Source organism: Cyclopterus lumpus, chromosome 2 (genome assembly GCF_009769545.1).
Source record: "Cyclopterus lumpus isolate fCycLum1 chromosome 2, fCycLum1.pri, whole genome shotgun sequence".
Taxonomy (NCBI): Eukaryota; Metazoa; Chordata; class Actinopteri; order Perciformes; family Cyclopteridae; genus Cyclopterus; species Cyclopterus lumpus.
In genome coordinates this window covers 6,916,107-6,940,449 of record NC_046967.1, presented here as the reverse complement: position 1 = coordinate 6,940,449, position 24,343 = coordinate 6,916,107, and the positions used below count along the sequence as shown (strand labels likewise).

Genomic DNA, 24,343 nt, shown 5'->3' with positions numbered 1-24,343 from the left:
GCCAGCACTGACAGCTTCCTGCTGTGGGAGGAGACGGGTCGTCTCTCTTCCACTGCTGCACCACCAGTGCTCGCTGGATGAAAGTCAGGGCCCGGCAGCCCGAGGTGGCGGTGACATTTCACCCACGCAGTAAGAAGTTCTTGCTCTGTAGAAGCATTGAGGCAACCTTCGAGTACAGACTATCATATGAAATAAAATGATTGGCTTTATGAGAAAACATTTGAGGGATTATTGTGCAATCCAATTGTTTCTTTTTGTAATAAATCTAATATTGATACAAATGTAATAGTTGTTTTAAAAGAAATGTATAGGGAGCCAGGTGAATAATTTACCTTTCAAAAGGATAAGCTTAGAGATATGCTGTTTAAAAAAAAAAAAGGGATTTGCATCACAAAAGCAGCCGTCTCACCTCAGCGTTGTTGAAGGACTCCCCCAGTGAGATGTTGTCGCTGAAGAGAAAGCTGTCCTCAGTAAGGGAGGAGGTTGCATCTCGATCCCCGGAGCTCCCCGGGAAAGGCTTCGAGGTCTCCGGCGGCGATGGCGTGCTGCCAGGTGTTTGGCTGCCGCTGTCCCCGCCCTCGTAGGCCTGCAGGTGGGACAGATCCAGCATCAAGCCCCCCGACTTCCCCACCACCCAGGGCTTGACGTGCAGCTGCGGCTCAGCTGCGGCTGAGGAGGACGGCGTATCCAGCAGCGAGATGCCGTCGCCGTTCTCCAGGCTGTCCACGGAGCGGGTGTCGCCGACGCTAAACCGGTCGTCCTCCAGGCGGCCGCCGCTGCCCGCCCGCGCCCGCTTCTCCAGCGGCAGCTCCAGGCGGCTGGCGGCGCCGCCTCCGCCGCTAGGACGGCTCAGATCCAGGCTGCAGGTGCTGATGGTGTCGGTGCCCCGCTGTGACTGGGATCCATCACTCCGCAGGTAGAGCCGCATGAGAGTGTCCTGCCAACACTGCTGCTTCGAGATCTGGACGGCAGCATCTTGTTGGGATTGTAGCAGCTGGTACACCTGAAGACGGAGAGGAGAGAAGGTTAACGTTAATGAGAAGCGCACGAAACTAAACGATGATTGGTGACCGTTGGTTTCCATCTTCAAATGCAGTACTTTCACATACCGATACCGGGAACAAAACTCATAAAAGATTGTGTGTGTGTGTGTCTCTTTGTTTGTTTGTTTGTGTGAGTGAGTGGGGGACGTAAGGAAATAATGGAGGAAGAGAAAAAGGACATACAGAGAAGAAAGGAAATAGAAAGTAATGTAGAAAGCATTTAATCAATTGCTGGGACCTTGAGTCATTTCCTATGTCTGTTGTTATTCAATATTCATAATAAATAGCGGGGATGTCTGCAGGTTCGAGTGCAGGTGTTTTACTCACCCTCTTGCAGACAAGGAGGCGTTCGGCGGGTCCGGCCCGGTGAGTGAGCTGGACCAGAGCCATCAGGTCCTTGTAGTTCACCACATGATCTGTAGATGTTGGACACACACAGGTTCATGTTTGTGCAACTGTATGTGGTATTGATTGGCGCTTTCATGTGCTAACTGCATTATGTTTTACTAATGACAGACAGGGGAGCAATTCTGTCTAATGCCTCCGACATAAAACCTGAGCTCCATCGATCCATTTTTTCTAAGATAGCTGTTTAGCCTTCAACTCCAGTGTGAATATGACTGGAGTTGAGGACAAAAACAAATAATGAGTCCTGGCTTAAGTGGACTCGGGAAATTAATCCCATTATTTCAAGGAACGAGATGTAATGGAACTGGTCTTAATGGGCAGCAGAGAACGAGCTGGTGGGAGAAAAAAAACAACAACTTCATTGACCAATTAGATAAAAGTTTCACCCTAAACTGAACACATTTAATTCAAGGGTATATTAGCAGGAGAGTTAACTACTGTACTTAATACTTCTTAATTATTCACATTTAAAGTAACACTAGCTGAACTTTAAAAAAAGAAAAGGAAAGCTGACCTGTGTGGAGGACCTGGTTGAGGAGACAGCGGATCAGTGTCGGAGTGATGTGAAGTTCAGAGAAGAGCAGCGACAAGCCGGCGTAACCCGCCTCCCTCAGCCGTAAGCGCTGCTTATTCTTCTCATAGACGCGGTCGCAGCGCAGCATGCGCTCAAACAACTGCGCAGAAGAAGAAACAAAAATTTTTAGTTGCCCCAAAAGCCACTTTCACTTTCAGGTGAACGCCATACACGGGCCCCCTGAATTGTTGATGAGCCCACCTTGAAGACAAGCTCCCGGAGTCGATCCGAGTGCTTGTTGTTGAGCAGGAGCGCGTAGCAGGAGTCGGCGCCACCGGCCTCGAAGAGGAGCAGGAAGAGCTGGTCCCTGGCCGGACTGGACTGAAGAAGGCTGAGTAACAGCTCCAGCAGCCCACACAACTGTGAACGCACAGCGACAACTGCAATTAATACTTCCATGTGGTTTTGACAGATTTTTTTCCAGCGTTTTGAGATGGAAATCATGGAACTAAACCATTGTGAGAGGCAATGTTTTTTCCGAAGATATATTATAAAACATCTAATAATGTGTAATGTTTGCTCTGAGATTAAAGGGATAGTTAGAATCTTTTGAAATGGGGTTGTATGAGGTCGTTATCCATCGTCAGTGTGTTACTATCTACAGTAGGTGGCGTTTGGAAAAGCAGACAGGAGTACCAGCACTAGAGCAAAGCAAAACACTTCTGTGGACCGGGGCAGCAAAAAAAGACACCAAGAAAGAAATGAAAAGTTCATGCTGTATTTAGTATATTTTGACAGCTTTACTTTGCTGTCAGATAGCCCTTTCTGACGGGGAACTGAGGCGGTTATTTCCATCTATGCTCTCTTCAAAGCAACAGGACTCCTTTGACAAAAACACTAATTTTACCTCATAGAACACGGGAGTTGCTGGTCTACAGCTGCCTCGATCAATTAGTTTGTTTGTGTTATTGTGTGAATCCAAACTATGTCCACAGCAGTATGTTGCTAGTTACATCCATCTACTGTAGGTTATACTCTGACTGTGGATAATTCCCTCATACAAACCCACTTCAAAAAGATGCAAACTGTCCCAAAGTTGCATCTTTAACCAACAAATCTAAGTGCTTGTGCTGCACTATTTCTCCTGGGCCATGTATGTAATGTTTAACCAGAGGTTATATACTCTCATATCTTCAGTGTGGCTCAATGAATAGATAAGTAGTATCAGATGCCCAGCAGGGAAGGAGGATCGTGTGATTATATTGACCTTATGTTCATAGAGGGCGATGTACGCTTCCACTTAGTGTGCTATGTGAGAAGATATGCAAAGTGACAGACAAAGTGGACAAACCAGACGGGAATAAAAAAAGAATGCAGCAGAGTGGTGTGACACGAGGAGCATATTGTTTTACAAAATAGGTGACGGAGAGGGAAACAGTCGAGAAATTGAGTGGTTTGGTCGACAGCCACTGAGGAATATTGTTTACAGAGAGGGACATGTTTGAAAAAAGATGCAGAGAGCGAGAGCTACATTTTTTTCTAAAAACAGCTGCCAGGGGGGAAATGATGCCGACAGCTTCCTGCACAGGCATCCCTGCAGTAAGTCTCAGGGGGCAGCAGAAAAAGCCCTGCAGTGAAAACGGCCAGAGCGGATGCCATTGACCCGTTTCACACTATGTGGGTCATCTGGCACGCACACACAACGATAATAACTCGACCTACTCCACATTTCTTAGGTGTTGGCCTGGCACACCTCAGAGTAGTTATTTTTCCCTCAGGCTGCCGACTGGCTCAGAAAAAAAGGATGATTTAGTATTTTGTATTCTAACGTAGTCTAATCGTATTTTAACGATTTAGTATTAAGTATTCTACTGTATATTAGACATGTGTACCTTTAAGATATATATATAGATACAAACATTTCCTGTCACAAAACAGGTTTATATACTTTTAAGTGCAAACCATAATGTTGGACTCCTCCTCACCTGCTCCTCGTCTCCGATGGCGGCGATGTATCCCAGAATGCTGTGCATCTCCTCCTGCGACATGCCCTTGGTGATGTAGTATTTGATGAGGCCGCAGAGAGACGCCCGGATGCTGCGAACGTCGTCCTCGCTCAGGTCGCTCTCTCTATTGCTGTTCCTCCTGAATGAAGGAGCACACGACGATGACGATGTTGTCACAAAGACACTGAACTCGTCGGACATGGGTGAACTTTGGGAAATGGGCTCTCACCCGTAATAAAGGCGCACGGTGTCCAGGAGGAACTGTACTCCATATTTCTTTCTGAACTGCTTCCTGTTGTCTTTGATGACAGTGGACATGTACTGGATATGACCTTCATTTGAAATAAACAAAAGAGCACAACTTAGTATGGCGACAGTCTGGGGACACGCAGTCTTTTTGTGTTTGCTACAACGTAAGATTCAGTGCCGTTGCTGACACCCCAACACCCCACCCACACACACACCGATGCGTAGAGGGAAGTCTCCTTTGTTCCAGATGTTGAAGTTGAACAGCAGATGCGTGTGAAGCTGCTGCAGCAGGACCTGGTTCTTCTCATAGGTCACCTGTTCTATCAGCAGCTGCATAGCAACCAGCACGCTGACGTCCACATGACCTGCTGGCAGCTGAACACAGGGGAAAAAAAAAATGCTATGCATTAAACTATTAGTTCAACTATACGCAGGTTTAATGGTGCACATGCAACATGATACTACACAAGAAGGGAGGGGGGTGCATGTGATATGAACAGGGCCCGTTTAAGAAAGACACATCAACAGCCACGTAAACAATGATGAGGATTGTTGGAAAACCAGTTCAAAGCAAACCAGACAAGGAACACGTTGGAAAGGGGAGATGCACATTAGTGGTTTATTTGTTCTTTTTACCATTTACAGGGTGTGGTTACTTGACTTGGATGCGGTAAAAGCTGCTCGGGGCAATTTTTATTTAATCTGATCCTCAGTGGAGTCTTTTATTTTCCCACGGGGGAAATGCTGATTCAAAAGGTATTTCCTCAGCCCCCTGTCTACCCCCCCCCCCCCCTTCCCCACGATAAACAAATAGATACTTAGGCACATGCACCAGACAAAAGATAGAAGAGGAAAGAGGGACGAAAGAGAGCTGAAGTGAAAAAGAATGAGCAATCAAGGCAAACAGACAGACACAAAGGAAAAGACAAACACAGGGACAACAGCTGTCTGAGGTGAAGTCATTTCAGGTCCAGCAACATTAATAATCCACTTATGTCCTGCATGTGGAGGCCTTATGCAATTAATTCATTTTGTCAAATTCACTCTGTTGGTAGACAATGACCAGAGAGAAAAAAAAAGAAGCTTTTTAAAACATCCATCAAGATCACAGCCTCGTCTTTTTTTGTATAACTGCAAGGAGATGGAATCCACAAATTCAAAGAAACATGGGATTTATGTTTCTGCATTGTATGTCAAACTGCTACTCAGGAAAAACTTAACTTTGTACCTTTAAAACTGTCCTCATGAGACATATTTTAACAGAAGGCGGTGATGGAAGTACAGTTATAACATGTCCATAATTGGGGCATCAGTGCAATGCCCCAATTATGGACATGTTTTCTGAACAAACGTGCTGACTTGTGTGTGAGTGAGGACGTAAAACAGTTCTGTGCACAGCGCCTACAAATTCCAGCCCGACGCCCTGATAATATTGACCACATGCAAAGTTCAAATGAAACGGAAACCTTCTGCAGCAGGGCTCCCAGTGTGCCGACACCATGCGAGTGGAGCAGATTCTCCTGGTTGATAGGGTGCCTCTGCAAGAAATGCTTCAGCACCAACAGGAAGGTGGCCACCAGGTTCTTCTCCAGGCGCGCCTCTGAAACCAAAAAGAAAAACCTGTTTCCACACGTGACACAGTTTAAATGTAAGGTAAAGAGGAATATATAGATTTATATATATTAATGCAGTTTATGAGGGAGCGGACCTGACGCCCGGTTGGACGGCAGAAGGACCCAATCTCCGTCGGGTGGCGTGGTTACATCCGGGGTGATGAAATCTGACCCGGTGGCGGGATCACTTGCCTGTTGATCCGGGGTGATCAGAGTCAACTGCTCCAGTATGGGGAAGAGCACTGGCAGGCCACCCACACAGTTGATCATATCCTGCCGCAGATGCAACAGAGACACGTATTCAAACAAAAAAAATGGGTGCCGTACAAGTTGTCCTCTGAGGGCACGACAACTACATGACAGCAGGAGCCGCATGATCCTCCCACCTTGATTTCCCAGTTGACCACTTTATTCCCCGTCAGGCGTCCATGCAGCATGTTCGGAGAGAGATCTAGACAGATGGGGTTCCTACACGCCTTTTGACAAAACCACCAAGTTTAGTAAGCAGCTAGCGGATACCCTTCAAACAAATAAGACTAATTATTCTTTCATTTTCACTCACCTTTGGAGAGTAGTGCAGCAGCAATTTGGCTGAAAGGTCGGCGAGTTCGGATTCATGGGCGTTGAATGGAGAGATGCAGTTTGGACCTGCGTAGAAGACCGGAGGAGAGTGTCAGAAAGAGAGAGGGCAACATTTTTACTTTCATTTATGACTGGCTTACCAGCACTACAGATGGCTTTTATGTGGTTGGGCTGCAGGGGTTCATGGAAGACCATGACGCTTCCCAGCTGGCCCTGCAACGAGGTCGGACTCCCCCACTCGCTGTCCTGGGTCCCTGCAGAGATGAGCTTGGTCAGAGACTCCTGCTTCCCCCCCAGCAGGCCCCCCCAGGTCTGCGGTGACAGGATGGCGCCCAGCGAGGAGCGAGTGGTGGGCGTGGTGGGGGAGGAGAAGGGCGGGTCCGGGATCTGGGAGGGCGGGGGAGTGGTGGTCCGGTGGCCTGCTGAGCCGATGCAGCAGGAGATGAACGGCTGTGTGTGGAGAACCAACAGATACACACATAACGGCAGGTTACCAGAGACCCATTTATGTCTGTAAAATGGATTCACTGGCAGCACTTGCTGATAAACTGAATGAAAAGACACACAATCGAGTTGCCAAGAAGTTGGTGAGCTCCCACTATTGACAAGGGAGTGCAGGACTCACCTCAGTCATGGTGGGATACTTGAGGGGGGCGGACAGTTTCTGCTGTCCGTCCACGTAAATGTACACGAGACTCTGTCCAAAGGGCCTCTTTCCTGGAACGTGGACCACACCGATGCTGTGCTGCAAGTGGAAATCCACACAGAACTTAGTCTTTAATCGCGAGTGTAGCTCTCTTTAATCAGACTTAATCATTCGGTTAAAAAGGTGTAATCTTCTAAATATAGGGTGCCGTCTGTGCCGCCAAGACCTCTTTTCAACCGGACTCACCCAGAGCGAGTCACAGAAGCAGTAGTCGGGCAGCATGACTGTGACGTACTCCTTCTTCGTGCACACAGCCACCACCAGCACACCCGCTGAGCTGACGAAGGCCTCAAACCCCGTCCCCCCAGGGGTAAAAAAGCTGTACGGGATCAAACACAATAAAACCAGTTTGGGCGAGTGTTGACAGACATAACCTTCTCCTGTTATGATCTCTCGCACAGCAGGAATAGAAATAGCGAGTTTGCTTTACTTTGTCAAGAGCAGACATTCAGCACTATCCCAACCTTTATTCTTCTTCTCTTTGCCCCTCACCTGTAGAGCTGCTTCCTCTTGTCCTTGCTGAGTGGGCCCAGCTGGTCCTGGTCTAGTGACAACCAGGCGACGAAGCTGAAGGCTGAGCCGGGCCAGCGCTGCACTGTTGGAACTACAATGCCCGCCATGCTGGGGGACAGGTCAAAGTACTGCATGGCGCTTTCCAGGCCCTGCTGCCGCACCATGGCCAGGAGGGCTCTCAAGGCGGGACCCACATAGGGGTGAGTTTGGGTGGACTCTGGAGGCCTGAGGAGGCGAAGGAGTCCCAGGAGTTCCCTGGCGCCCAAGGACTGGGATCCCAGTGAGCCCACCAGCCCCAACAGGCTCTCGGCGCACGCCCGGTGTAGCCGCTGGTCGCACTCCAGGCCCGCCAGCGCTCGCAGGACCATGGCGGCGTTAACGCAGGTGGCGCGGGTCTGGCGGTTGAGGCAGCTTAGGCGCCGGAGCCAGTCGGCCGTGAAGAGCTGCCGCTCCGATGAGTCCAGCTCCGGGAGCCACTGGACCAGCAGCAGCAAGGGCTCCACGTTGCTGATGCCCAGGAGCCCCACTGAGGTGTGCTCACCCTCCACAGCCTGCACACAGGAACGCGCGTAAACACCGGCACCATAAAGACGCCAGAATAACCACGGACAAGAGGCCGTAAAACAAGACGATCCGCCCCTCACCATGTTCATCAGCTCCTTGAGGAGGAGCCGCGATGGCTGGCCCAGTGAGGTGAGCACTTCATAAAGGTGATTGTAGCCAATCCTTTCCTTGAACACCTCCTGCAGAGAGTGGCAGGAAAGAAATAAAAGAAAACACAGATACAAAGCTTCCTGGGCGCAGAACAATAACCTCACGTGCGTGCGTGCGTGCGTGCGTGCGTGCGTGTGTGTGTGTGTGTGTGTGTGTGTGCTCCCGTCACCTTTGCAGCCGGTGATTTGTGCATCACTGTTGTCAGGGCTTTGATGGTCGCTACGGCGAGGGAGTCTAGTCGCCCTTGAAACACCTGGGGAGGAGGGGGGGGAGGAGGGATCAGATGTGTCAGTCCCGACGTGGCTTTAGCGGGCAGAGTGTGTAGTATCTATCAGATGATTGGACACAAGTCAAATCTCCTCTTATTCCAGATGAATGTTACAGCACGTTTATAAGGAGACAAGCGTGCATACAATTTAAAGCCACATTCACATACATATATATACATATATATATATATATATATATATATATATATATATATATATGATTTGCAATGCTAAAATGATAATGAAAAAAATTATTTAGGGTGCTGAATACAACATGCATCACACAAAGGAATAAAAGAGAGACTTAAGTAGATGCCTTTTGGTTTGATTCAATTAGTTTGTGTGAGAATGTGAGTAAAATCATCGATGATGTTGAGAAACCTGTTTGTCACTGCGGTTCTGTACTGCAGGTGTTTTAGTGAAAAGTATTGTCTTTCTGCTCCAGGTAAAAAGATAATTTAAAAATTATATATTTTAATAGCATGATGATCTGACTGGAGCAGGAAGCCGTTGGGGCTTTTTTTCCTCGCACAGATACGGATTCACGATAAAAAAGCAGAACCAAAAAAGAAGCATGCAACCCATAAAAACATGAGCCAAAACATGACAAACAAACACATCTCAGTCGAGCTCTGTCCAAGCTCACGTCCAACATGTGCCATTAGAATAAACATGTAGTTCGTAGGCTGCTTTGGTCCTAAAGAGAGTCTTGGACGAGCTGGAGAGGGACTGTGGCAAAGAGAAATAGATACATTTAAAAAAAATCAATCACCTCGAAACACTGAACTCTGGGAGAACACACCAGGCCAACGTGACAGCATTCCAGTGAAACCCATAGTATACCGCAGAAAACCAGGACAATGTGGAGGGGGGGTGGGGGGGGGGTATTAAAATAAATGAAAATGACATAGCTGTGACAAGTGATCCCAATCCACAGCAAGACAGCTCAACGGTTGATTCTGGTTTTAAAATTTCTGTTCTAGAGTTTTCATTACGTCGGCATTACTTTGAAATCTCGCCGCTGTAAACGACCTATGAAGCCGGAGTTCCACACGTGACCCCCGAAAGCAGCCGATGCTTGATGTCTAAACTCGCCAAGCAGACTGAAGCATCGGCCGCCGCATCGGGTTGCAGCTGCGCAGCAACAAAGGCCCATTGCTGGTTTGTCCACCTGTATTCACATTATCCAGATCAATGGAGGGATTATACCCTCGAAAAAAAGGTGGCTCCGTGAGTAGCAACAACAAGTACAAAGAGTAGAATGGAAGCTGGTGTACTCTGAGGGGGAACAAGTGACCTTTCTGTGCATATGAGATGATTGAGTGAAAGAGCCCTGGCTGACTACACCATTCAAACTGCTTTAGACGCATCAGAAAGCTACTGGAGGTGAATGTGAAAACCCCTAAACATTGTTGAATAAATGACGCCCACACAACAGGTTGCACCCTGGCAGTCTAGTGACTCAGTGTAGTTTTCTGTGAGGCCATGATCCAATTACTAATAACCGTTTGGCAAAGAGCAGCGGGAGCGTCTTGCTGTGGAGGGCCCACGTGGCTCTGGTGAGGTGAAGGGGGAGGGACTTGGCAGCAGGTGAGGAGAAGTGGGGCGGGTAGGTGGATGATTGGGAAGGGTGATTGGGGGAGGTGGAGAGGTGGGGATTTCTCGGTGGTACCTGAGTGTCCCTCTCTCCTGTCAGTAACCTGTTGTTGGTTATATCTTTCTGGTCCTTGTCTGCCGCCGTGCACCTCGCGTTAACCAGCTGACACACAACAACAACAACAACAACAACAGGCAACGTGTCAACAGGGCATGTGGGGGAGGTTGATAGAAAGAGAAAATGGAAGACACGGGGGAGGAGGATGGTGCAGAGGAGGGGAGGGGGGAGAAGATAGTGTCAGTAGAGGAGAGGGCGAGAGGTTAAAAGCCGTGACCCCATTCAGCAAGGTGGGGGTGGGGGGTCACCACGTGGAGGCGTGTTCGTGTTCCAGCCTTGCTGTGGGAGGTAAACATGCAATGTGGGCAAAATGCTCTTAAAACCAAACCTGGAACATTATGTACCCAGATTACATGTTAAATCTTTCGGGCCACATTCACAAAACACCCTAAGAGTCTGAGTTAGGAGGTAATTAACTCCTAAAAAAAAAAAAAAGGAGCGAGTCTTAACGTAACTTTAGGATACGTGGGTGTAACTTGCTAACATTTTAGCACAACGAATCTGAGAAACGTTAGAGACAATACTGAACAAGTACACTGATCCATCCATCTTCATTTGTTCATTAATGAATACTGATTCTCGGACACAGACCAGTCACCCGTCATTGTTGACATACTGAGTAAGTTTATAAAAACAATAACATAATGCCATGCATAGCAGCGGGGTCAACAGGGCCCCTCCTCTTATCTCTTTGTTCCTCACTGAAAGCTTTGTGAATCGCTCTAAGAGGAAACTCCATTTTGAAGGACTCCGCGTGTTTAGAGCCTTTGTGAATACAACCCCAGAACTACAGAACCCAAATCACCAGAGACTAAGAGAGTCTCTATATTGGAAAGTAACGACCGCGCACTTTTGAAGTACTGGTCCCTGACTTGAATCAATCTCTTATGTTTCTACCACACTATATCTCAGACGGAAATATTGTACTAGATTAAAGAATGCATTGTTACCGAGAAAACTACCTAACGAAACAAATAAAGTAAAACCAGCTACTCCGAAGGATTCAAGTACTATGACATTTCTTCCGTTATAAACAGAACAAGACACAAGCAGCACGCTGTAATGCACTACTACACTGATAGTCCTTGCATCGTATCATAAAGTATAACACTGTATATATTAGAATTGATAATAAACATTCACAGAACCTACATGAACGACTGCGGTGGGGAAAACATGTCATACTGGTACGAGACTACAACCTCAAACAGTCTCGTCGTATCACGATGGTGCAACTAAGAACTTTGACCCAGTTCTGAGCTCCGAATGATCAATCCCCAGATCCAGATCCTCGGGTTGTATTTAGATGGAAAGACTTTTGCTGTTACCTTGCTGTTCTGCAGCAGCCGCGTCAGATGCTCGAAACAGTTACTATTGAGGAAGATGGCTTGTAGAACCGGCCTGTCTGAACACAGGAACATGTCCCTGATGGTGTCTGAGAGACAGCAGGAGACAAAGAGAGGGAAAGAGAGACACAGAGAGGAGGAAAAGCAAAGATAGAATAAAACAAGGTGGAATAAGTCACATGAACTCAACTTGAGCTCAAAATACTGGATTCAATATCACAAAAGTGTTGCTTGAGACTTTTATTGCCGTTTAAGGCCCGTACCTAGCATGTTGACTTGCAGCGCCACAAATCGGCTCTCCCAGTGTCGGCCCAGTGTCGGTACTCTGCCCTTGGCTTGCTGCTGCTGCTGCTGTTGTTGTTGTTGTTGTTGTTGTTGTTGTTGTTGTTGTTGCTGCTGCTGCTGGGAGGCCACAACGGCCGCCGGGTCCGAATTGAGCAGCTTGAAGTAGTTTTCCAGCACAGAGGCGATTTCCACCTGCCGCTGGTCGGAGCTCGAGGCCAGGAGGCGCTGCACCACCTCCCGCAGGCAGCCCAGGGTCAGCAGCGCCTTCCGGTCGGGGGCCTCGCTGTCCCAGTCTTCGCCCTCGTCCGAGGAGCAGCTTCCCGTGGAGCAGTCGGCCAGCACCCGCATCAACACCTCCATAGTGGCTGGAGAGATGGCAAACAGAGCGTTCCTCTGCCAGATGGGGAGGAAGAGATGGAGAGAAAAGTATCGCGGTTAGCCAAAGGCACGGTTTACACAAGACTTTTTTTTGGACTATTCATTTATTTCCCACTGTTGACTGTTGATCATTTCATCTGCCGGACGACTATAGCTGACACCAGCAAAAAGCCAACTAACACAGACCCAGCGCTCTGTGATAACTAACATGAACTTCTCATGCTAAATGTTTTACTTCCTGCGTCAATGTCACGTGGCCCGAGAAAGTGGAAGCAGGTGTCATTGGAATAAATGTATATGTAGGTGCCATGTCGCTACAAACACATCCATGGCCAGCAAGAGGCAGTGAGGAATCATCGGTTATCAAGGGGAATCAGGTCTGTGACTTGCTAATTAAAACATGCGGCAACCTCCAGGTCATCCGGAGACGTACCTGATCACCAGCGACTATGGCTCCAAACAGGTGCAGCAGGCAGCATTTCAGACTCTCCTTCAGGTGCTCGCTCTCCTGGAAGCACTCTGGAACAAAAGACAGTGCACGCACACACAGACACAGACACACACACACATACACACACACACACTAAATGAAATCTGCGAACCAGATAAGATCGGAGCTCAGTTAGCAAACACACAAAGCACAATCACACACTTGGCATGTGGCAATCGTGCCAGTAACCTCTGGGTCATGGTGGTCCCCCGTCATCCATTAACTCATCTGTCATGTGTCATCATCTTGGCTCCGTGATGTCTGTTTCCTAATCACGTTCTTCTCTCACTTTATCATGTATCTTATATCCAATTAAGCTTAACATATAAATGGCAAAGGTCTTCCTACAGTATTCCAACTAATTTGTTCTTGATGCGCACATGCACACGCACAGTCTGTCAGGTTATGTCTCGGGTGTTATCTTTGGTGCAAAACCACAGTAGCCACGGAAGAAAGGGAGTATTTGTTCAAAATGGCTCACGAAGTGGCTCACTATCGGCTCATCTCAGCGCCCGGCGAACGGGACGAGAGCACAAAGAGGGGATTCAACTGGACCCGGAGAGGAAAGAAGAGGAGGTGCTTGAGGGAGAGAATGACGGCGTGAGAGCATTCAGGAAAAAAAGATGGTGGAGAGGAGAGGAGAGGTTTATGATAGGAGATTGCTTCCTCATCCACACCCAAAGAGGCCATTGAAGCAGGTGACCATTAAGTCAGGACCATACACAGCAAGCATTGTAATATTGCTACAGTGTTTGCAAATAAGCCACGCAAACTTGCAGAATGTCGCACAGTAAAGTTGAAGGTACTATACTTTGTTAGGACAGGAAAGTACCATGTACAGTTGATGAGTATGCCTTAATCTAACTGTAGAACACGTGACTTACGGTAAAAGAAAGGAACAAACTCCACAGTGAGCGGAGCTGCCTTGTACTTCTGTCTGCTCCTCTCGACTGTACCCAGCTGCTCCCTGGCGGGGGAACAAATAAAACAGATACACGGGATGAGAAACACTTTCCTACTGCCGGTGCACATTGGCATCACTGTATCGTGAAGCAATGCCGAGCTCGCTGTGGGACGGCGTTACCTGCCGGTTCGATGCCTCCAGTTGCGGTACGGGTCGTAGAGGCTCTCGCAGAACGCCAGCGCGTGACGGACAAACTCCTCCGCCTGGCTCTGGTCTACCATCTCCTTCTCTTTGGTCTTGCTCTTGAGCTGCCCCCCACACACACACACACACACACACAATCTTTAGTTTACTGTGTAGTTTTGCAGAGCAGAGAGAAACAGAAAGATCAGAGCAAAGGCATAAAGGGGGGGTGGGGGAAACACCTGCTGAATATAGAGCGTTGTCATGTTGATGATGTGATTGATGTAAGAGCAAGTGCCAATCTCCTCCACGTTGGACAGGTTCCTATCAGAAACAACCCAAACAAACACAAAGCTCACATTAGCTCATAGGTGTCCGTCTATTCCATGGAGATAGCAACGCTCACGATCCGGCACAACACAATCTATGCCAAGCTCAGGATGCATACGTCACAATCTCCCCTTGTCCTGCTGTAAAGTATCTACACTGTTTTTGTGCGTGTTTACTGTCGAGACCTGCAGATGATGATGAGGAACTTGAGCAGCAGCAGCGCCAGGTTCTGCTGCTCGGGCTCCAGGCCATCGGAGGCCTTCTGGACGCACTGCAGCAGCTGGTGGCGCAGAACCTGCAGGATGTTGTCGGGGAGGAGCGTCAACACCGGGGGGACCTCCTCTGGCCTGCAGACCCCAAAGAGATTAGTCTCCATTAGATAAGAACGCATGGGGGAGGGGAGGGTTAATGTAGCTTTTTCTTATCACGGACGTGTCGCTGCAGCATACACAAGGGACGCTTGAAGGAGCATGTTCTGCATTCACTCAATCTCACACACACACACACACACACACACACAAAAAGTGTTCAGGCATTCTTTCCTCTGGGAAAAAACAGCCTGAGAGAGCGCAGCCAAAACCTGTGAAGCGAGTGTCGGTGGGAAAAGCAGGACAGATGTGGCAGCTGCAGAGGAAGGGAGGAGAGGGGGGAGGGGGGAGAGCAAGGAGGAGGATGAAGGGGTCAGAGAAAAAGCAGGAGAGGATGGGAGAATACGAGTTAAGGGAGGAGGAGAAAAGAGAAATGACGAGAGGGAATACCATATTCCTCCACCCTCTCTACACACGGCTCTCCATCCGTGATGAAAATGTGACATGGAGCACCGACAAACTTTGCCGATGTCTGCACGAAGTCGGGCTTGCGGTTGTGCGTTCGGGCACGGGTGGCATGTCGCGTTGTACCTGCCTTCTATATTCAAGTGCCGACCCCAATTGGAGCAGTGCCTGCAGCAGAATGCGTGCCGCGCCGCACAAAAGCATCTCGTGGCTATTTTGGACGGCGCCGTGGAAGGCAGTTGCGCCGTGGATGCCGCGTACCAAGGAGAGACAGTACTGAACGCACACTCACGATGACCTGCTGCAGGAAACTGAGTAGGTGCATTGCGTGGGTATGTGATGTATTATCAACAGTGATTCACCACCAGCAGGTGTCCTGTGTCGGGTTTTGTTTCTATTTCCAGTTAGTGTTGGATAAACAGAAGAGGAAGTGGTAGTTTGTGTTCCAACTATTAGAACCATAACCTGTAGAAATATGTTAGTGACAGTTTGCCACGCGTTACCTCGACGGCGGCTTTTCAAAGTCCACGTCCAGGCATCGCTCGTAGGAGCTGATGAAAATCTCCAGCCATAACTTCAAGTAGTCCGGATCCCTCTGAGAAATAAAATGACAGAAAAGGGGGGGGGGGGGGGGGGGGGGGGGGGGAGGGGAGGAGAGAGAGACAGAGAGAGAGATAGAAAACAGATAATATAGTTAGTGGCCTTTGCTGACAAAAGCTGTCATGATTAAAATACATAAATGATCAGCGGCTGACTGGCCCCGTCAGCAAAATGATTGAGTGTGTGTGTGTGTGTGTGTGTGAGTATGTGGTCTGTAATTTCTACTCCTAGACAACAATGGCCAACAAACTGTTTCTCTTATCGACGTACCCTTCAAATGCTCAAGGCAATGTGTTTCATGGCTTCGAGGACAACAAAAGGATGCAAGACACCGTGTTTAAAAAGAGGCTGCTACCGAAGCGCTTGAAGGCAGGAATGTCTCAGGTGCGCGCGCCTGCCTCTTATCTTCTTTCGGGGCGTGGAAGCTGAAACGTGCACCTGTTGGAGCGAGTAAACAAGTTTGGCTGCATTCTGGAGGAGGGGTTTCAAGCAGCCGGCTCACCAGCTTTTCCTAAATTCCAGGAAACAAAGTCCAGAGAGGGACGGGGATGGCAACGTGGGCTTCCTGGTGTATACATGTCCACAACCCACAGGACACCAAACACATGGGACCACGTGGCAAAACTGCTTCAATAGTATAAAGACACCTGTTCAAAAAGTCCCATACAGTTGCTTCGTACCTCCGGGAGATTAGGCTCTTTCATACCTCAATAGAAAATGCAAATGGTGTAGCGCGCTGTCAGTTTTTACATACATATTTACTGTTTCACGGCTGACTATGTTCATCAGATAAGTCGTGTTTTTTTCGACAACCGAAGAATTGCGTCAGCAGAATAATCTGTAAAATGCTACAACCCAGTAATAAGTACGGCGGGTTGTGTAGCGAATGCAGGTGTGAGCCTAATAGCATACGCCACAGGCCTGCAGGGTGGATGGCCCGATACAGTGGGGAAGGCATTATTAATTCATCATACAGGAGTAATCACTCACAACCCCCACCCCCCCCCACCCCTCTAAAGACTCTGAGCCGTCTGGAAGGGCGAGGGTGAGCCAATCTGGGTCAAGGAGGGCTGAAGAGGTGATAGGGGCACATTAACACCAGGCAGTATGTTGCGCTTTCGGTGGTACAGTTTGCGTGGTTCACTCTCTGGAGAACACGAGTGTCATGTTCACAGCAATCCATGCAACAATGGCGGAAAAGCAAAGTGTGACACCAACAGATTTCGAACCGCCAATGAGCCGCGTGGGTTTCCGAAGCGCCGTCACTCAAAAACGCTCCTCGGCTTCTGCACTACACTTGTCATGTCTCCTTCTAAGGAGGAGGCGACTTTGAAACAGAATATCTCATTTCTATTGAGCTACCCCGAGAGACACAGATGGAGAATGAGAACACAATGCAACATGGCGCTCGTGTTCACCGAGCTATTGCGTGGCTCATTTGGGATTGGACGTTTAATGTATTTCTTCAGTTGCTGCAATGAAGCCATCCCCACCTGGATGCTGCAGGAACAGTGCGCACCTGAAAATCTCCCATGATGACAATTTTCAGACAAACAGGACACGTGAACACTCAGGACAATTTCCCAGAGCGTTTCATACAGTTTACTATGACGCTAAGACTTTAATAAGGGATCATTTGCAGATTAGAGCTTGAAAGTGGAGAGAGAAGAAAAGAAACAACTGGAAAAACTGTTTTTTTTCCCTCAGGGTATTGGTGCCATCTGGCTTGAGAGTGGGAGAGAGGCCTGAAAGGCTGGCTGCTTCTGTCTGCGTGTCACAGTGTGGAATCAGCCAGAGCGAAGCAGGAAACCAGCTCCCTGCAATGCCTATGAAGTCATCAGAACAATCCTGCAACGCTGACTTCTGTCTGTGTGTGTGTGTGTGTGTCTGTGAGAGACATGTGAAATCTGAATCAGATTTCACATGTAATATATAATATGTTCTGACGCCTGTGTGCTTCTTTCTTTCCTCTGCATGAATCACTGACTATAGAGAGAAAACCTCATTTATTTCGGCCTGCTGCTGAAAGCTGCTCTTTTAACTCGAGCAATAAATACTGTATTGTCTTTATGTCCACGGTACCGCCAGATAATTAGATGATGATTTATGGTAGCAGCTTCACTCTCAAGTGAGCTCGCTAGTAGCAGTGACTGAATGACTGCGTGCGCGTGGCTGAAAGAATGTCCTCTTTTAGGCAGCAGCTCTGGGAGCACAGATGCCCATTGAGGGTTTTGGACTGTGGCAGTCAGGGACACACCCTGGGTTAGGGTTCTGCATGGCTCTGTTTATCCATGGCCGTCATCGACACACACACACAACAGACACACACACACACACACACGTTTAAGCTGACCTCTGGAACCTGGAACGCCAACAAGGTCAACAGATCAATGCGCTTCATTCTCAAAGAAAAACCAAGACCCCCGTTGAGATGAGAATGAAACAAGAGATGTGTGTCGACCTGCGCCAGCAGAGCAGACTCCGCTTTGTGAGATCATTTCCTTCCAGCTAATAACATTGCCCCCAGCGTTGGATACGTTGCAGCAACTGACGATAACAGAAAGGTCAAACTCATATTGAACAGGTGGAGAAAGTATTTCATGTTCTACAGAAAAAATAGCCTCGCAAATGTTTTTTTAAGAAGGAGGAAACGCACTCATGTTTGTCAGTAACTAGATCACTTGCTGGATTGATCTATTATCAGACTGGTCTTATGCAGCACAGCAACGCAGTCTCAGCGAGCGCTCCACCCTCGACCAGACAGGCGCGGTCGGCCAGCTGGTCGGGGTGGCTGCCTGCTCAGTTCGGGCTGCCTGTGAGTGACCTGGTTCTGTGGAAGTGGCATGGAGTCACTGTAAAACCGCAAAGTTTAAAAAAAAGAAAAAAGGTCCCCTCCCCCCTGTGGCTGCTCTGCATCTGCACCCCATCACAGCCCATCAGTCAGCGGCGACTCCCCCAGTCCGTGACGTCACTGCCAAAGGGGTGTATTTTAAGCGGCTGGTGGGAGGGTTGGAAACCACATGTCTGATGCACTGTGTCGGTGACATCAGTGTTATTCCAGAGATATTCATAGCGCAGACATAAAAAAATGATTTTAAAAGAGACGCGAGAGGGTAGCACAGAATGCAGTAAGCGGCGGCGAGAAAGAAAGCTTGTCCGAGGGAACAAAGTTTGCATGCCAGCACATAAACCAAAGCCTGAGTGTGTGGGCTTGGGTTAACTGTGTGAGGCATTGTGTGCATGCGTGTGCGTGCATGTGTGTGTGTGTGTGTTTGTCACAACAGAGATTAGACGTAACTAGCAAACAGGCAGCAAAGCCGGGGAAAAGACCTGAGTAATCTACTTGAGCAAATATGTGAAACCGCAGCACTTTCTCCTCCTCCATCCGTCTCCCTCCTCCATTCTCTTCCCCCCACCCCCCGCTCCTGTTTTCACATCTCTCCCTCCGATCCTCTCGCTATTCTGACTCCCATAAGTGAAGGGGCTTATGCAAATGACTGTCGTTTCTCCCATTTCCAGTCAAAAAGCGACTCACCGGGCGCGCTGGGGCGGGGTGACATAAAACAGGATGGCGGTTCTGTGAATCTTTACCAGAAATCCCTGGTTTGTGGACAATTGAAAAGGGAGTGAGTATCTCTGCTCTAGAATTAAGGTACCGGACTCAGCTTTAAAGCCACTGAAGGGTAAAACACTGCCCCTGGCCATTGAGGCATGTCCCCCTGTGGTTGGGAATTAAAAAGGGCTTTTCTGCAGCAGACAAAGGCTTTAAGAGAGTAACTGGCACCACTCAGGAGTCTGCTAAGCTCTACACTTTCTCTGACGAGGCCTTTCTGGGTAATATACTGGCGAAAGAGGAGCGGCCCTGCGGCCCTGCGGCGCAGCGCGCCAGCGGCAACCAGCAGTTCCGTGCGCTCGGAGACAAGCGCTCTAAGGGCGGGCAGCTAAGAGGATCGCTGGTTACGCAACGGCCTCCGCCGTCAGCTGTGACCTCTCGGCCCTTGACAACTCTGAGAAGCAAGCTGTGTGCATCTACTGCAGATTAATAACCGTTTTAATTCATACATAATAACTGATTGCTTCAGGCATCTACTTCTACACAGAAACCTCCATTCTTTGGGAATTTGTGGTTTTTATGATTTGTTTTCATGCTGAATGAATGAGTGATGCTTTTGTGTGATTGTTTGTGTAGAAACAAGTGAGCATGCATTTGAAATCTCAGAGAGCTAGTAGGTGGACCTCCGCGCCTGAAAATAGTCTCTAAAGAATGCACTGTTATTAACGTTTGGATAATATTTGCTAAAAGAAAAATACGTTGTTGAGAAGTGTAAAAGTTCAGAGAATCTCGTGCTTGGAAGAAGAAGCTCCGAAGCCAGAGATATATAACCACCATTATTTAATCATAACAAACAAGAGTCATCAGTATACATACACACAGTCCAGGCCCAGACACGCTCACGTGATTTCGCTTCCAGTCTCCTGACGTAGCCAGCAGTTTCTGTCTGGCGTCACCACGTAAGAGACCAAATTCACGTCTTACAATTAGTTTTATTTGCAGTCCATTCACTGAGCTAAGCTCCCATTGGTTAGTGGAGGTATTCATACAAATACCTTTCAGAGACACAGCATGCTACGCTGACCAGCGAATAAGACATACGGTTCACACCTGAGGGTTAGTTCCATTGGCTACTTCAAAGAATGCCTCAAATCGATAAACTAGCGGGGTCAAAGCTGGTCAAGGACAGGAAGTTTCTCTTCAGAATAAAACCCTATTATCCTGCCTTCAGAATAAAAGCAACATCTCAGGTTTCAATCGGCATCCCTTTTAACTATTGTCTAAACAATAAAACATCCATTCATTCTCATGCATCATACAATTAATTACATTTGTCATTAAGAAACAGAATAATAAAACAGTGATCCTCTCTTATGCTTTATAATACATTCCTCAGAATATTCCTCAAATTAATTATCAGAACTTTCTTTATGTATTAATTTAAAACATAACCTCTCTTATCTACATGTGCACGTGTATATAAAATCCACTACAACTCAACAGAAGTTTGAGGAATGTTACTGAAACGTTCCCATTGCAGCACCAGTCAACAAACCAACTCCATCACACTCCCCAACACTGACGGTGGATCCCACAGCTGCTCCCCCAACATCAACATGTGAACAACTGCCACAGTTGGCTCTGAAATCATTGTTACGATGTAATGCATCAAAATGAATTATATTATGGACTTTAATTAGATACTCCTTGTTCTCATTCACGCTTAAATAGCCCTCAGAGCACATCCTATGGTAGCATTTGGACTAAAGATGCCAATAACTGATAATCAATCATTGATGCATATGAAGGATGACTAGGGAGGTAGAGGCTGAGGTTTGTTGTGAAACAATTAACCCATCAGTGGGACACATGGGGAGGGATCCCCCACAGTAGCATTCCTCATCTAATTAAGGTCATGTGACTGCAGGTTCCCTTCGCAGCCAGCATCTCCTAGCAACCCTAACATACATACATGCACATATATATAGTGCAGAGACACCCCGTCGGCCAAACCTGACATTTCAGCTGCTGGGGGGAGAAAGACTACTCATGTAGATTGAAATGCTTCTCTCCCTCGGGGCGTCTCCTTCGCCTCATGCAGAGAGCAATATTAGCCCTGGTGGACACTTGGCTCCGGGGCCAAATGAAACAATCCCCTTCTCGCAGTCTAATGCTTAGTCAATACAAATACACACTCCCGCTCAAACAAATGCAATGTGTATGCTCGCAGCTAATTGCTGGCATTTTGACAAGGGGCTGCGACGAGTGCGTGCGCCGGCAGTGGCAGCAGCAGCAGCAGCGTGTTCTGTTGTGAACCTTAAACGCCCACGCCACTGGCATTAGGTATTCTATTTGTGTCAGCGTTCAAGCTTCTATACTTTGCTTCACTTCACAGGGTGAGGATTATTCAATGTCGTATCCTAAACGTGCAAGGAAGAAGGAAAAACACTGTGGGAAAGTTAAGTGTGTGACTGCAACCAGGCTCACATGAGACGCAGCTCAAGCGGGCCGTTTTGATTGGACGCCGGGACGTGCGTGTGCTTTATCGCCAAGTGAATTCAATCTAGCCAACAGCTGACTCAAGGGGTGCCGTCTCTGCCGAGAGTGTCAGAGTTAATGGGAATGGTATTATTTATTCAGCACCAATGTGATGACGGTTCCTGTCTCACCACAGCTGCAGAGCAACTGGTTCTAATACCTAACATAAAGTTACAGTAGCTCTTTGTGATTTAATTACTCGTTCATGGGACCAATTTGTCCCTGACCATTAAACATTTAGGATCGGCAGACAATTTCACAAGTGTGGGTTTGACTGGAACGCTTTAGAGTCGTATAATGTTTTATATGTCTTTTCAGAAGGCTTTTCCATCCTACAATGTATAACGCAGGGTGTAAAAAGATGCTAAACGTTGCCACAAAATAATGTCAATCAGTGACTTTGGTTTAAAAAGCATCTAAATCCCACATTGACTTTACCAGTCTGCCACTGCAAATATGCTGAAGCTATTATGTAACACAGCACTCCCATAAGAGAAATGTCATGAACCTCTTTTTTTGCCAGGGAGGAAATGCCATCACACTGTCTATTATTTAATCTAATGACATTTCCTCAGCTGTGTTTGCGTGCGCGCTCGTGCGTGTGTGCGTGCGTGTGTATACACCTACCTTGGTGCAGTAGAGCATCCAGACCTCGTACAGTCTCTCCTTGGATGCCATATTGGTGCCTTGGACCCTCAGGCTGTGGAGCCCACCGAGGTCACTTCCCTGGCTGCCTCATGGTTTTCAGTCATGAGCCGAACCCCTGCTGCTGGCCCTCAGCGCCCAGCATCATGCCTGCTGTCCAACTGCTGTCCAACTCTGGCGAGGTCCCCCCCCCCCCCCCCTCCTCCCTCTCTCCTTTCAGACGCGTTTAAATGGATGGCAGGCGTGTTGTGGCACAAACAGTCCCGAGAACTATTCCACGACGGAGTGGGTCTGTGCAGTCCCCAGAGAGGTCCTCGGAGCAGCCGGGCCCGTACTTCCACTTCGTTCGGCTCTTCTCGGAGAACCAGAGAGGGTATTCCCGGCGGGGTTTGCGCTATCAACGACAACAACAACACAGGCAATTAACTTAGTTAGTTATCGCGGAGGCGGATGTTTTGTCGCGGGCGAACGTCTAGCTGGCAGTAGCGTTTGCTTGCTAGCGGCGGCGAAACACTTCCAGTAACGCGGGTCCGCTGTGCACTTTGAGCTGCCCCGCTGGCTCCGAGCGAAGCGGACCGAGGCGACGGTGGTTTAAACTAGCTACACGGTTTGATAATGTCTGTTTCTGTCCCAAGGTGTTAGCTAAAAGCAGAGTTGCCCGTGCTGCAACGGCTGTGCAACGCCCTTGGTTATCCTAGGCAAACATTAACTTACTGTTTCGGTCGACCTTACCTGACCAAGCTAACGTTAGCTCAAAGCTAGCTGTCAAAAAAAAAAGCCTATTTCTATTATTTATTTATTTTTCTCCTTTTCTCCTTCTCCTCATGTGACAGCAAACGCCTCGTCCTCCCGAATCCCACTCGGCTACACACGTTTCATTTATGAAAATAATATGAATATGAAAGCCTGATAACGCGTATTAAAACCGTAAAGACCTCTCACCTGTGTAACGAAAGGACCAACTGTCAGTGGCGCCGTCTCCAGAGTTGTTGTAAATGCGTCAAGTTGCCGACACTGACACCACGCATTCAACCGACAACAACTTCCGGTCAGAGTGAGTTTTAATTTATTTCAAAATAAAAGCCCGAAAAGACAAGAATGAAAATAACCTTATAAATATAGCAATGACAGGTTAGTGTTTTCCGATGTATTTACCCAAAACTGATATTTTGCTAAAAACTGATATACTGAAGTGATTACATTATTTATGATTAAGTCAGAATCAAGTCAATTCTTCAATACGGTACATGCAATGGTATATGCTATCATTAGTCACACAGGGGTGTGGTACAATTAAGCTGGCTTTCACAGGAAAATAATATGCATCAATCTTGAAACAGACTTGTTACTAGTTTAATAGAAGCACTGGCCTTATGGTTGCTGATGGTGTATAAAGTTGTAAACAAAGATTGCACCAAACATTTTTTTAGTTAAAAATGGTCAGGTTAACCATACTTTAAAAGCAATTCTTATGTGAAAAAAAACGGAACCTTTAATTTGGTACCGGATACATAATACACTGCAGCAACTCACAGGAACAACTACCCACCAAGTGAACATATTAGGCATTGAATAATACGTCTTTATTTTTATTAGCGTATTCAGCTTGTTATGATAAAGATAAAGAAGCACGGAATACGTGCTTTGCAATATTTATCATAACATTCGGTGTGTTTGCGACTGTATATCCACTTTACGTTGTCGATGTGGAGCTACGCGGTTGCTGAGCGCCGGGCTCAGGTTGCAGCAGCGCTCCATCGGTTTGTTTTGATGTTGTATTGCCATCTAGTGGAGCAGTAGAGAACTGCTATTTATTACAAGCGTCATGGAGACGTATTTCTGTGTTAAAAGTGGGTTCAGATCAAAATAAAGATAAAGCAATATTGTAAGAATAAGTTACTGTAGCATTAATTCATTTAGTCGGCAGTGTTCCCCTTCTTTTAACCACCATTAACCTAGAGAACAGAGGTGAACAATCTGGAACAAC

The 24,343-nt window shown here is 47.6% G+C and overlaps 1 protein-coding gene across 2 annotated transcripts in view; it reads right to left on the bottom strand.

Annotated features, from left to right (window-relative positions):
* nbeal1 (neurobeachin-like 1) overlaps window positions 1-23,375 on the bottom strand; it is a 34,863-nt gene extending 11,488 nt beyond the window's left edge. Inside the window, exons 1-28 of one of the 2 annotated variants that reach the window (XM_034548596.1) lie at window positions 23,299-23,375; window positions 22,339-22,750; window positions 15,524-15,615; window positions 14,433-14,594; window positions 14,160-14,241; window positions 13,915-14,042; window positions 13,715-13,797; window positions 12,774-12,859; window positions 11,941-12,355; window positions 11,660-11,766; window positions 10,290-10,376; window positions 8,518-8,601; window positions 8,279-8,377; window positions 7,614-8,185; window positions 7,308-7,440; window positions 7,041-7,160; window positions 6,556-6,865; window positions 6,396-6,481; window positions 6,220-6,309; window positions 5,929-6,106; window positions 5,687-5,820; window positions 4,436-4,595; window positions 4,201-4,303; window positions 3,951-4,110; window positions 2,227-2,385; window positions 1,966-2,125; window positions 1,371-1,459; window positions 410-1,003 (exon numbers count right to left, since the gene is read on the bottom strand). In XM_034548596.1, the coding sequence (XP_034404487.1) occupies window positions 410-1,003; window positions 1,371-1,459; window positions 1,966-2,125; window positions 2,227-2,385; window positions 3,951-4,110; window positions 4,201-4,303; window positions 4,436-4,595; window positions 5,687-5,820; window positions 5,929-6,106; window positions 6,220-6,309; window positions 6,396-6,481; window positions 6,556-6,865; window positions 7,041-7,160; window positions 7,308-7,440; window positions 7,614-8,185; window positions 8,279-8,377; window positions 8,518-8,601; window positions 10,290-10,376; window positions 11,660-11,766; window positions 11,941-12,355; window positions 12,774-12,859; window positions 13,715-13,797; window positions 13,915-14,042; window positions 14,160-14,241; window positions 14,433-14,594; window positions 15,524-15,615; window positions 22,339-22,389 (4,524 nt within the window). In that variant the 5' untranslated portion in view covers window positions 22,390-22,750; window positions 23,299-23,375. The remainder of the gene's footprint in view (window positions 1-409; window positions 1,004-1,370; window positions 1,460-1,965; window positions 2,126-2,226; window positions 2,386-3,950; window positions 4,111-4,200; window positions 4,304-4,435; window positions 4,596-5,686; window positions 5,821-5,928; window positions 6,107-6,219; window positions 6,310-6,395; window positions 6,482-6,555; window positions 6,866-7,040; window positions 7,161-7,307; window positions 7,441-7,613; window positions 8,186-8,278; window positions 8,378-8,517; window positions 8,602-10,289; window positions 10,377-11,659; window positions 11,767-11,940; window positions 12,356-12,773; window positions 12,860-13,714; window positions 13,798-13,914; window positions 14,043-14,159; window positions 14,242-14,432; window positions 14,595-15,523; window positions 15,616-22,338; window positions 22,751-23,298) is intronic. The other variant, XM_034548605.1, reaches the window with a different exon arrangement.
* Window positions 23,376-24,343: the final 968 nt, after the last annotated feature.